This window comes from Lathyrus oleraceus, chromosome 4 (assembly GCF_024323335.1).
Source record: "Lathyrus oleraceus cultivar Zhongwan6 chromosome 4, CAAS_Psat_ZW6_1.0, whole genome shotgun sequence".
Taxonomy (NCBI): domain Eukaryota; kingdom Viridiplantae; phylum Streptophyta; class Magnoliopsida; order Fabales; family Fabaceae; genus Lathyrus; species Lathyrus oleraceus.
The window spans coordinates 275212468-275226834 of record NC_066582.1 but is presented as its reverse complement, the minus strand read 5'-3'; the positions used below and the strand labels follow the sequence as shown (position 1 = coordinate 275226834).

The 14367-nt window shown below is 33.3% G+C and overlaps 2 protein-coding genes across 2 annotated transcripts; one reads left to right on the top strand and one right to left on the bottom strand.

Moving 5' to 3' along the window:
• The first annotated feature begins 1461 nt into the window (after nt 1–1461).
• Nucleotides 1462–3602, top strand: LOC127075067 (amino acid transporter AVT6A). The gene is made up of 5 exons (XM_051016517.1): nt 1462–1993; nt 2174–2326; nt 2434–2637; nt 2721–3186; nt 3273–3602. The coding sequence occupies exons 1-5, from the start codon at nt 1561–1563 to the stop codon at nt 3448–3450; spliced, it is 1434 nt and encodes a 477-aa protein (XP_050872474.1). The 5' UTR covers nt 1462–1560; the 3' UTR covers nt 3451–3602.
• A 104-nt stretch (nt 3603–3706) lies between these two features.
• Nucleotides 3707–11690, bottom strand: LOC127075066 (DNA-directed RNA polymerase 1B, mitochondrial). The gene is made up of 19 exons (XM_051016516.1): nt 10638–11690; nt 9186–9440; nt 8950–9086; nt 8787–8853; nt 8485–8543; nt 8092–8209; nt 7879–7992; nt 7514–7645; nt 6998–7414; nt 6346–6396; nt 6019–6089; nt 5731–5815; nt 5441–5593; nt 5285–5359; nt 5112–5201; nt 4937–4984; nt 4713–4827; nt 4510–4613; nt 3707–4422 (listed from the first exon to the last, which is right to left on the bottom strand). Exons 1-19 carry the CDS (start codon nt 11445–11447, stop codon nt 4312–4314), a joined length of 3012 nt encoding a protein of 1003 aa, XP_050872473.1. The 5' UTR covers nt 11448–11690; the 3' UTR covers nt 3707–4311.
• Nucleotides 11691–14367: the final 2677 nt, after the last annotated feature.

Here is a 14367-nt window from a genome sequence, read left to right as displayed (position 1 = left end):
ACAACCTCAAATTGTCATAGATTATTCATACTATAAATAATTAAGGTCGGCGTAACCTCGTTTAATGATTCGTGAAAATCATTATTCGAGATTTGACTCTCCTTACTTATTTATGCTATTTTACGTGAATCATTTCAACGTGTAAGATATCGTATCCATGCATTTTGTTATTGAAGATGTTACGAAAATTTTCTTAATCGTCATTTTAAACCTTGAAAAGAACCTAATTTTCGTCGATAAATAATTTGTGATTAATTAATTATAACTTGAATTATTATTTTACAATAATCTCAATTATAAAATATTTATTTAATTCAAATCCTAATCAGACTATTTCCCCTTCTATATTTGATTGATTTTAAAATTTACCGAGAGATTATATTTTGAATATTTGAACATTATAATACTACTACAATAATAGTTAATTAAAATAGATAAAGAAATAAAATATTAAAAGACATTATAATTATAATGACGAACCGAGAACAAAGATAATAATGAATGAACCATAGGGGTAGCTGCTATTGACACCAATGAATTAAATAATTGTTTTTATATGATGACAGAGATATTTGTTTAAGTGACAACACATCATTTTGTCACCGTTCTAATTCATCTGTTAACAACTATATATATATATATATATATATATATATATATATATATATATATATATATATATATATATATATATGGTTACATAAATATTCGAGCAATTCATATTCTTTGTCTCATTAGGAGCTAATATTAATACTTAGTGAGTTCAAATTATAATATAAATCACTTTTGAATAGATGTATTTAAATATAAATTATTTGACTTGCAACTTAATTTAATCATAGTCAATTTTACATAAACAGCTCATTCAAAATTAAATTTTAAATCAAACACGAGGTATATCTTTTTTATTTAATTTTCTCATTCAAACAGAATTTTTTATATTAAAAAAAAATGGACATCCAAACTAAATTATTAAGTGATTAAAATATTCAAATTTCTTATTATATTCTATAACATCTTATAAAAAAATCTTATTTAAACAATACAGAATTCTTACAAAAATAATTAAATATTTTAATTTTGATGATAAAAGTAGTATTATTTATTAAAATATTTTTATTAATTATAATTAAAAAATGATTGAATAAAATGAAAGTTAATAAATAAGAAAATGATAGTAAAAAATTAATAATAAATATTATATTAATATTATAAAAGAATAATTATTTTGAATTAGAAAAAGCATATAAATGAGTGACAGAATGAATATTATTATATGAAGTATAATATTGATTACATTATTATAATTTCATATCTAAATTAATATCTACATTCCTTTTATTATACAAAACTTTGACAATTTTTTAATCAAATAATAGTAAGAGTTTGATTTAATAATCTCAAAACATTAAATCTAAATCTCATATAAATCTCATATAATAATTTCTTTTCTATTAATCTGTATTATTATGAGATATATATCATAGGATGACAAGTAAGAGAGAGAAAGACATTAAGCATTAGATCATTGCCAGTTGTAACATCAGCAGAAACATCAATATGAAGAAACACAACAATCCCACAAGAACAAAAGAAATTCTTATAGATGAATCTCCATTACTACAAAGTGAAGTTGATGTTCAACATGATGAAGATGGATCCAAATCCAATTCTAACAACAATGAATCATCATCAGCATCATTTACAGGTTCTGTATTCAATTTATCAACCACCATAATTGGTGCTGGAATCATGGCTTTGCCAGCAGCCATGAAAGTTTTGGGTCTAACAATTGGTATTGTTTCCATCATCTTCCTTGCTTTTCTTGCTCATACCTCTTTGGAAATTCTCATGAGGTTTAGTAAAGTTGCTAAGGCTCAGTCTTATGGTGATGTTATGGGGGTTGCTTTTGGAAGTGCTGGAAGATTGGTTTTTCAGATTGCTGTTCTTTTGAACAACTTTGGTATCCTTGTTGTCTACACCATCATTATTGGTATAACTCAATTTTAGATTTATATCATCTTTTATCCATCAAAGTTTGTAACTTTATATATTATATGGATTTAATGTGTGTAGTTTCAAAGATTATAATCAGAAGTGTCAGTTTCGGACACCGACACTTGCACAGACACGCCTTTTTTCCAGAGATGTGAGTGCTACACTTGATTTGCAGGTGATGTACTGTCTGGAACATCTTCATCTGGAACTCATCATTTCGGTGTACTCGAAGGATGGTTCGGCGAACACTGGTCGACCGGGCGGACTTTTGTTCTTTTCGTGACAACCCTTGTTGTATTTGCGCCATTAGGATTCTTTAAAAGAATAGGTACAATTTGACAATACAATAAACTCAAGTATGTTACATGATTTACCTCATATAGCAAGTGTAGTATCATTGTGAATAACCATTTAGTTTTTTTATTTTGCTTGCAGATTCACTGAGATATACTTCTGGTTTAGCAGTGGCTCTGGCAATTGTTTTTCTAGTCATAACGGCGGGAATCACGATCGTTAAATTGTTCAATGGAAGTATAGAGAGTCCTAGGTTGCTTCCTAATGTTACTGATATGTCATCTATTTGGAATCTCTTCACAGCAGCTCCGGTTCTTGTGACAGCATTTGTTTGTCATTACAATGGTAATCTATCTCGACGAACTCGAACTCTACTATGAAATTTGAACATATATAAGTTTCACTAAAGTACTGTCCTTTGTTTGCAGTGCATACAATAGACAATGAACTAGGAGACTCTTCATCTATACAACCAGTTATATCTGCATCACTGGTTTTATGTTCAAGTATATACATTCTCACTGCTTTATTTGGATTTCTACTATTCGGTGAGTCGACTCTCGATGATGTACTGGCCAACTTTGATACTGATCTCGGCGTCCCTTATAGCCATGTGCTTAACGACATCGTTCGAATCAGCTATGCTCTTCATCTCATGCTTGTTTTCCCAGTTATCTTCTTTTCGCTTCGGTTCAATTTGGACGATCTTGTCTTTCCCTCAGCAGAGTCACTCGAATCAGATAATTGTAGATTTTCGTTGATCACTACTGGACTCATTTCTTTGCTCTATGTGGCTGCAAATTTTGTACCGAGCATTTGGGATGTTTTTCAATTCACCGGTGCAACTGCTACTGTTTGCCTCGGGTTTATTTTCCCGGCCGCAATTGCTCTGAGGTGTGTTTTCTTAATTAGTTGAAATGTTATTAGTACTGATCTTATATGTTTATTTTCTCTTCTAACCTTTGATTCTGCTGTTCCAGGGATCCACATAGCATTGCAACAAAGAAGGACAAGATTTTATCAGTTGTCATGATTGTTCTGGCTGTGTTTTCGAATGTTGTGGCGATTTACAGCAATGCCGATGCTTTGTTCAGAAAACACCAAAGTAACTCAAATTTAGAGAGAAACTTTGCTTGGCCTATGAAGATCCAGCAATAGTTTTAATCAGTATGACACTGTCCAAGGTTTATGCAATAGAATGACATTTTTATTCCGTTCGTTTTAAAATACTCAAACATAATTTTAGTGTATGTTTGGTTTCACTTTTGAGAGAGACAAGAGAAACTTTAGAAGTGTTTAATTGGTTTTAACTTTTTCTAAAGCATTATCAATTTTGCATTATCAAACACGTGCTGTTCAAAGTCCAAACCAGTAAAAAAAATGACAGGCAATAATGAAACAAAAAGACATCACATAATATGAAAACTTCATGTAGTAACATTTTTATTGATATTATTTACATTAAATATAGGTTATTTCAAATAATGGAACAAGTTTGAGAACTATTACACTAACCATGACAAAAAAAAAATGCTGCATGTGCTTCCATTTCCCTCTCAAGAAACCAAAAAGAATGAAATAAAATACAATGTATACAAAAAGCAAAACCCAAATTTGGCTGCTTTTTTTAAAAGCTAGTGTCCACTAATCTGAGAAAATCACCTTATATAGATACCACCAGTGCTTCCATCTTTTTAATTAGTATGTGTTGTGCACCAACCATGGACTAAAACAGGTTGGCTGCTGTATATATGCTGAACCTTCTTACTTTGCAACTTGTAGAGTGACATATGCATGGCCCTCTTTCTTTTCAATCACAAGATTTCTTCTTATTTTTTTATGATGTCTTTGGAAAAACATTGCAGTTCTAACCAAGAAATCTTGCTTTGGACTCTAATTTGTTGCAATGTTTGTTCTTGGAGATTTTGCAATTCCATGCAAAAGTAGATAGATATCTTACAAACTTCGTTATATTGGATTTAACTCCACTAGATAAGCAGCATGAGATTTTTGTGTAGTCTAGTTGAAGAAATAGGGAGACTTCAAAACTTCTTGAAGATCGAAGTCTCCTCGTTCCGGTAAAGGAGGAAACTTCAATGTGGGAAAAGTCTTTTCGAAATTCTCCAACAACTGCATTAGGATTCAACAAGTAACTTTCATAAACAGTCAACATAAATCCAAAATCTTATAGAATTTGTCTAAATGAAGATACTTTACATTTTCTAAGATCGGAGCATCGTAGAGTTCAACAAACTTTTCCCTCAGGATCCTGTTCATTTCATCAACATCGCACGCATGTGTCCAATAAGAGTCATGAACCCCTGCAATTAAACATTGGTTCACAAAATTTGAATTCCTAATACCAACAAGAACACATATTCCGTGCTCGATGAATGTGTTATATATAAATCAGTGCACACCTGCAAAGTTCATCCCTGCTTGTTTACAAGCTACGGCCGTCATCATCATATGAGAACCATCAAGAGAATGAACAAAATTTGGAGGGAAAGCTGTTCTCTGCCTTTTTACCATGACCTGTAACAAATGTATGAAATTGCTCCATAGTTTAAACTAAAACTGGATGATGAAATGAAACACAGTCAATTAAGACAAGGTGGGTCGATTTTGATCAATCAATAGTTACCTTGTCCGTCTCCCGCTGTAATGTCAATACCTGAAGCGATGTCTTGATCTGTACCAAATCCAATTTTCCATATTAGTGTCGTAAATGATTTTGCAAACCACGTCTGGATTATTTTCCTTGTAGAAATTCAAAAAGAAAGGAAAGGAAAAAATCCGGCTACTGTTACGACAATTACCAGATGTCTCCCTATTTCTCGGTAAGGTTGTACTACAGGTAGCCCAAGGGGAGTAACCCATCGCACTGCTTGATTCGTGCAAGCTATCACCTATTCCATTTTAAACAGGTTAAAGCATGTTCAACATTTAAACATCTTTTTTGTAATGTTATTGAACAGAAAACTATTCATACCTTTGCACATTCACCTAGCCAATTCATAATACTTCTTGCAGCCTCGAACATCTCTTCTAAGGCGGTGAGAGTGGTCTAAAAATACGTGAATAATAAGTAAAATAATAAAATATTTAGAAACGTCCACATTCAACTCCGCATATCGAATTCCCTTACTTTTGCAGCATAGCAAGCAGCAGCAAACAGCTCTGAATCATCCTCAATCGCACAGCGCTCTTTAAGCCTTCTCTTAATTTGGTCCCGGGCCCCAACATAAGTCACTCCATACACCGACGTCATCACTGTCTGCTTCACCAACTTTCGGTCCACCTAATGTTGCCAGTTATGAATAATTCATGAACAAGATTATTTATCATAGCTCTAAAAAACCCTCTAGGTTTAATCTTTTCCACAGCAAAACATAAACTAAAGAGTTAATGTTTTGAAACTAGAAAGTGAAAAAAAACCTGGCTGATCAAACGCCTAGCATGCAATGCATGAGGAAAAGTTTTGGGATCTTTCAGTGCATCGGTTTTCATGATTTCAAGCACTCTGCATGACAATACCAAATTTAACGACATCAAAACAGTATTGTGATAAGATGAATACGAAGTGCAAACACCTATTTATAAATTTTTTTTGGAATATACATGAATAGTGTATATTGTACTGATTAAACTTTATTCATTTGATTAACAATTTATAATCTCCTGCCATAGAATAAAACAGGCGTCGACTTGCACCATGATAACTACCTGGCTGCAATTCCCGAGTAAACATCAGCAGGCTGGTCTCCACCAACAAGATTGACTGCAGCAGCTCCCAACTTTAAACAGAAAAAATTGCAGCAAATTATGATAACGCAGAATACAGAGACAGAGAATAAGAATACAATTTTAAAGCTGAAATCGCATAAGTTCCCCCATATGTTTGAGCATATAGGTTTTATGAATGAAAAACAATACTTGTTTGTTACATAGAAGACGTTCCAGATAAATATTTATCAAACTCAGAGCTCCCACCACCCATATAATACACAAAGCAAACCAAAACTCGGAAAAAAATAAAGAGAGAAATATCACCTTGTCCCTCCCAAGTGCTGCGTAGTGTTGTAAGCCATTGCATGAACCATCCTAGTAAATATGAAAAAGAAAAATTAAAAATGAGAAAGAAATACTAAAGCATGGGTCGTGCTCAATGCCTTCAAGTCTCAACTCCGTCAAACACGTGTCGTGGTGAGTGACTAGAAAAAAACAGAACAATACTATTTTGGGATACGGTTCAAGTATACAATAATATAAACTTTATTGAGTTCTGCAATCAGTAACACATTAGATACCTGAAACCTAGCTTTATAACCAAGCATTTCATTTCCATTAAAAATTTATATCGGCTTGTCACAATACATAAACCAGGCAAAAACCAGCTAATGTTCGTCTCAGCTTGGTTTAATTACATATTCTTAGATTATATGAAACCTCGAGTAAGATAAGAAAGAGGAGTTAAGGTAGTTGTGATTAGTCAGGTTAGTTATTTAGTAAATTAAAAGGGATTAAAAAGAAATGAAGCGCATGTTTCATCCAGATATAATTCAAATTAAAAGGCTTTCACCCTCTTGCTAACACCTCTAGTGCTGCCAAAAATTGATTTAATTGTTCTCCCATCTAGATGAAAATTTTCAATTAAAAATGGTGTGTATTCCCAAACAAATGTTGAAAGTCACAGCAAAAATACCTGATGTACAGGCATATGAGAAAGGGTAGACTCGGGAGTAGGGCTTCTCAATGCTTCAGAAAGATTGATACATGCTGCCAAGCACTGAAAAGGATCCTCTGCTTGCAACCACCACCGCTTTCCTTCAAGAGGCCTGTCTGCGGAATCAAAAATATCATCCAGGTGGCCCTCAGTAAATGCTATTCGACCATCATAACTTAACTTGTCCACACCACCAGCATACAAATTCGCCAGATGTATTTTCAACCATTGTAAGCCTGATTTCCCTAGAGGGCGTCCCTCTGCAAACTCAAGTATGCCTCGACATAGATCAGAACCAAGATGGTTCAAATATGGGTGCATTGGATAAGCACGCCCTCGGAAATCAAGATTGTGAGGATAGTAGAAGCCTTCTTCTTCTTTCATCTTTCGCGCAACCTACAGCAAAAAAAAAGCCAATGCAAAATAATATATGCAACCTCTTTTGGAAACCGTTTGATATTAACTCTGTCAATTTAAGATTAGAAGGCTTCTTACAGCCAGTTTAAGTTCTATATCACATCGCTGTGAATGTCTCTCATTATTATCTTTTTTGACGGCTTTAACTTTCCACTTCCATTTTCGGATTTCTGCTTCATCTTCGGTGTCTGGTTCCTCTGGGAGGGGCAGCTTTAAACGAAAAGGACAGTCATTCAAAACGCAATTGGAAATGAAGAGAGACATTAACGGATCGGAAAGGGGCAAAAAGAAAAGAGAGCTAAATTTGGACATGACCTAGATAAAAAGCATGCAATATTTTTTTTCAAAAGTTCAGTGTATAAGCTACTTTAGTTGAAGATCACTTCTTTGAGGGAAGGTGGAAACTCAATAAATAACTTAACAACAAGCTGTTTGGTACTTACATCATCACGATCCACCAAGTCAGCCAGACGGCCTCCGTTAGCCCATATTTGATCTATCACGCCGAGTACACTTTTGTTTACCCTCCATTTGGTATCACCGAGAGTGTTAAGTGCCTAAGCATAACAAACCCAGAATTAATTTCAAGAAGTATCGACTTGGGACCGTGAACTGAGATTCAAATGTACAAACATAAAAAGAAAAAAAAATCCAACCTCAAAAATAGGGTCAAGTTGATTCTTGGGAGCCCTTTTTACAGCTTCACGTTGCTGCTTTGCTCCATGTATTCTCATTACGTATGACGGCAAAAACAAGTATGCTCCTTTGTCATACCTACAATAGTATTGCAATATGTATGAGAAAATTAACAATTTAAAACAAAACAACAGAAGAACTTAGCCACAATTCATTCGTCAAATGTGTACGCCAATACAATCCGATTAGAAATTTAACTTAGTAAAACCATGGAACAGCAAAGTAAGAATATGTTTGAACATATTTTTATGATTCAAAGATTGCTGAGTTTCAAGCATTATACAAGTCAACAGAACTTAGCTAACATAGAAAAAATTCAAATTATAAAAAAAATATTTGAATATGTGCCATACCCTGTCCAGAGATTCGGTGGAACCAACATTGGCATGTAGGGGATAACCATGTGCCTGGCCTGTTAAAGTAAAACACATTTTGATGTTAACATCAGTTTCATGAATATAGGCACAAGAAAGCAAAAAATTTGCTTAAATGTATAGCAATGTTTTTAGACAGTGTCTATCGCTATGTTCGGCAATACACTATTTAATACAAAATATCATCAAATATCAGCTATAGTAGCATTGTAGCAATGTTGTGGAGCGGAATTTGAACTAAGTACAAACAATTCTTTGAGGATAATAGGTAAGTCACTTACAGTCTTTTCAAGGCCCTTCTGTATCATAGGATCACATTCAATAACGCCATATCTCCTACTTCCGTTGCTAATCAAGTAAAGAGTGTTTATAATTATTCAATAACGGAAAAAAAAATTATTAAATTTACAGATAATAATTGTGAAAGGGTACTATCAATCTCACCTTGAATCACCAGAAATTGTCTTGAGGGTATGCTTAAATGCGGGGTAAATATCTGGAGGACCACCATCTCCGAATTGATTGGCAGGTGGTTGTAAGTAGGCTGTTTCTATTAACAGTTGCATTAAACGAGAGCCAACCTGGAATATGCAGGAACTATATTGTAACACGAAAAGAATGAACCTTCCTTGTTCCTACAGGTACAAGTACAATACAAACAAATATTAGTAATTACAAACCTTTACTTGAGCTTCCTGTCCCCAAGGTTTTGCTTGATCTCTTCCCCGAACTATCCCCATTGCTTGTTGCTTCTTCTGCTTTTTTATTAAACTAGCAACTTTTTTCCTAATTCTTTTCTCCTCTTTATCAAGTTTTTCTTTTTCTTCCGCTGTCAGGTTGTCACTTTTTACAGGTTCGGGAACAGATTCATTATCAGACTTGTCAGTGGCTGTTTTCTTCGCCTTTGACTTTTCCATAAATCGGTATATCCTACCCTAATCCACATTTGAGAGTAGAGTTTAAGTTAATAAACACTTGAATATTGTGCTATTACGCTAATATCAGACTTGAACAATAAAAAACCTGGAATTAACTACATTATTACTAAAAATAAATTCAAATTGACCATACTAGATTACGTGGTATATCATTTGTTTCAATCAGAAGAAAAGGATTAGAGTTGATCCATTCATGTGAGTAGTAATTACCCTTTTTAATACCAAACTTGCATGTTTGGACTACTCTCAAGCGATTCTAAAGGCTTAAATTGATTTTGGTATGTTTGAGGGGTGTCATTTAGAATTGATTTTGCTTCTAAAATTGATTCTAACTCGAAACTAGGATTTGCACCTTTTGCCTCCAAAGACGATATTGCATGTGTTGGATTTAGGGAGAGCCAAAATGATTCTAGAGACTTAAATTGATTTTGCATTGTTTGAGGGCTGTCGACTAGAATTGATTTTACTTCTAGAATTGATTCTAACCTGAAAATGAGATTAGTACCTTTTGTCTCCAAACATGATTTTTACACTCAAATTTATTGTTCAAATTATTTTCACGTGAATGTATCCAAACATGAATCATTTTAGTTTTACCTAGAGCTCGCACACTTTTAAGTTTTAACTAAAATCAATTCAATCAAAGTCTGATTAGCATAGAACATAAAAGCATAAAACTATTATATTGAATACAAAAGCATAGAACAGAAGGTGCATAATAGAGTTCAAGCAACTGATTCAACGTAAGTTTGGTTGTGTGGTGAAAAAATTGATTTTGAGTGAATTGATTCTGGTAAAAAGTGAGTTGAATGTAAAGTGATTTATGTTTGAATTACTTTATGCAAAATTGAGTTGAACACTAAATTTCAATGTAAAAATCATGTTTTAACTCAAAAGTTACAAATTGTAGCTTCAAGTAGAATCAATTCTGGAGGCTGAATCAATTCTACTTTAGAAGAACCAAACACCTCAAAATCATTCCAAAATCATTCCAAAATCAATTCTACACCTCTAGAAATGATTTTGCCTCTTCCAAAATCTAAACCAAATATACGCTAAACCTAATAGTTATGAATCTCTAGTGTATCTATTTAGGCTTAGGATATAAATCTCATTTTAAATCCTGATTACTATGATGAATTCCGATTCAATTCACACTCACAATTCATTATACACAAAAGCATAAAACTATACCTCATGTTCAATGGCTTCACCTATTTGACAAGCAGCTTGAATGACTCTAGCACTACCAACCCCATTACTATTAGTCATCAACAGCCCCATCAACTTATGCATAGTGATAACAGCCATCATATCAGCAGGCAACTCATTGAAAAAAGGCGAATGACTCAACCTAGTCTTACTATCTTTACAAAGCTCTTGATCAGCCACAATCGCATTCTTCAAAGGCTCAAACCAACCGAGAAACAATGACTTCATGTAAGGCAAATTCGGCGATAGCTTCTGTTCGCGCATGTCTTCCAACAATTCCTGATACTCTCTCGCCGCTTCCTCCCATGCCTCAGTCTCAATCTTCACCTGTCTCCTCCTAAGCATTTTATACTTGTAACTATTGTTCTTGTTCTTTTTCATCTCTAGAGGCTTTTTCTTCTCTTCTTTCTCTTCTTTCACCATTTGTTCTAACAATTCCTGAACTTCTTCTGAACCTGAACCTGAACCTGAACAATCATCTTCTTCTGTATCAGTCGATTCGATAGCTTCAGCAACACTACCGTAACTTCTAATATGATTCAATATCGTTGAAGAAAAACTAAAAGGGTGTTCAGAAAACGTAAATTCAGATCGACCCAGTTTGTTTGCTGAAGTAAAAATACCAACTTGACTGAAACACAAAAACGGGTTCCTTTGGGGCGAGATTTTCTCGGGCAAATTGTTATGGTGAGAAAATCTGTGTGAAGTAGAAGAACGTGAAATTGAGATGGATTGTGAGGAGGATAAGTTGAACTTTTTTGAGGAAGCGCGTTTGGCTAATTTGGACAACATTTTGTTGGTGATGAAAGCGAGGAATGGAGAATTCAGTTGTGAGAGAAAGGTGTTTGTGACATGAGAAAAAGAATTGATTTTGACGAAGAAATTTGAGGTTTTGGAAGATCTGGGAATGGAAGGGTTAGTGGTGAGTAGCAGTAGCCGCCATGAACGTAAAACCCTTGATAAACCTATGATGTTTGTTGTCTTGCTTTTCGATTATGACCCGGAATTACTTTTCGGATTTTCCCAAAATTAACAATTACTACTACTTGGTAAGAATGTTTTGAAATATTTAACCAAACCGGTCGTTTAATTATATTATCTATAATTTGCTTATTGAGTGGTTCGACCATAATTTTATTCATCTCATTTATTCAAAGTAACTCATTGGCACTTAAATGAGATGAATAATTTAATTAGAAGATTTGGGTTGCAGCAATGTTAAATCTTTAGGAAGAGTTTGTTGTTTATTATGCTTTTATAATGTTTGAGTGATTCATCTATGTAGTTGTTCATATAGGATTAAGGGTGGGAATATGTCAAATAAATTAACAAGGTCTATGGTCTAGTTAAGGTCATATTAAAAAAAAAATTAAGTAAAAAAGGTTAGACTTTTTTATAAGTCTATTTAGTTAAATAGGGAAAGTCACTAATTATAAAAATACATATTAAGTCGGTCTATTTTAATAAATATGAATAAATTTATTAGTTTTTTATGTTGTATTTTTTACATTATATTAAAATATAAAAGTAAAATTTAATTATCTTGAAGAACATGTGAAAGTATATTTAAAAAAATCTTATGAATAATGTTATAAGTTGTTTTAATAAGTTCTCTCAAAAAAATAATCTCATAAAACTTATACTATTATATAAGCTTAAATAAGTCAATGCAAACAAATATTTAGTCTCATTGTACTTATGATTCTCTAGTGTATTTAATCATTAGTTAAATTGATTATTTATATATGTTCAAATGATATATGTTTTTTAAGTAGACTAATAAGTTAATCATGCTTTCGAAAAGGTCGGGTTTATGCTGAAAAAATAAGTATATAATGGATCATATATCAGGTTTAGACTTTGATTTTTTTAGTAGGTCAGACTTAGGCTTGAAAAAGCTTAGTTTGGCTCAGCCTATTCTCACCCCTACAAAGAATACCCAATTTTACCAAAAAAAAATATTCAAAGTAAAAATGAAACATCAAAATTGAATAAACACGTAGCAAAAAAAAATAATTTCAAGAATATGTTGAATGAGAATAAAAATTATCCCTAAGATAAAAAGTGAGGTTGATCCTAAGTTTTTTTTTTGTTTGAGGTAGAACGAGGGATGTGATGAAGATTCTTAAAGTTATGAAAGTTTCATATTTTGATCTAAGAAACGGGAGATGAGATACTTAAACAATTTTGGAATCAATTTTTCGATTTAAGAAAATCCATTAGTAGGTGGGTGTTTTAAGTTCATCAAATGCTCAACACTTAGAATTTTTCTAAGTGTTTCAAGTCAGAAATTTGCAAGCAAGTTCATGGCAGTTTTAAGGAGTGTTAGAGACTTCATTTCAAAATATATTCAACATGAAAGATATTCTTTGATCTTTCCTCTTTCAATTGATACCATGTTTGTGAAGTTTGGGTGAACATGCATCAAGATGTAGTCATGCCAAGATGACTGTATAACCATGCATTAACCTTGAGATGAATGCATGCATCAACCGAGCTCTGCACAACTTGTTTCAAATGGCCAGACATGTTTCATTACCATCACACGCACCATTCTTTTCTTTCCTTAAAAGGCCCAAACAAGAATCATTTCATGCATGTCGTTGTTTCCATTCATTTCGCCAAAAAGGAGAAAATAGAAAGTGTGCAAACTCCACTCTCTCTCGCGTGCCAGCTTGCTCATGTTTTCTCCACTCCATTTCCCTTGTCTAAAATGCATCCAAACATCCCTTGAATCAGCATGAAATGCATCAAGCTACTTCACTCTCATTTTCACTCAATTTTCCAAACTTGCCCCTTAATAGATTTTTTAATCTTTGTCAACACTTCACCTCACTCTATACACTCCATATAACATTGTCTTGCCCTCATTTCATGCACACACACCCTTAAAGAGAGAGAGAAACCAGATATGATCATTCCAAGCTTTCAAGTAATTTTCTCATTTGAAGCTTTCTTCTCCTCATTTCTCTTGATTAATTCCTATTATTTGAAGATCATAGAACATTTTTGGTGGGATTTCTGAAGCTGTAAGCAAGCACAAGAGGCAGTGGACCTTCTCCACTAGGTAAGCTTCTCTTCTCTTTATCTTCTTCATTCTATATCTAAAAATGTCACGAGTATGTCATATTCATTGCATATGGCTTAAGATAATAGTGTTGCTTGCTTGCTTGGATACTTGATGATTGAAGTTGCTTAAATTTTGAAAACAATTGTGATTGCTTGACTTCGCGCTGACTTTCTCCATGTTTAGTCCATTATTTTGAGATTTGCTTGACATGGTTATGTTCTACTCTATAAGATCTACATTTTTTCTTTTTATTTTAATTGACTTCATGGATTGTAGAGAAAGTTATGTAAGCTTGAAGTTACTATGTTGAATGCATGGAACTAGGGTTTAGGTCGTGCATGAATTTGGTGTGAGGTTGAAGACGATGGCGTGTCCTTTTCTGATTGGTTAGGCTTAATTTTGTCTTTTTGTGACTTAAGTGGGGGAGTGACCGGTTGACGTCATGTTCACATGATTTTTGTTCATTTTAATATTTATTTAAATGTCACTTTAATAAAATCTAATTTTAATTGGAATTGGATCATTGGCCAGACGTGTTTGCTTTTCCCACCCCCGGTTTTTGGCCCATCTACGTGTTTAACTATTCTCCAGTTCATGTTCATTTTGTTGATGCATCCCATTTGCCACTTAAGTCCATTTTAT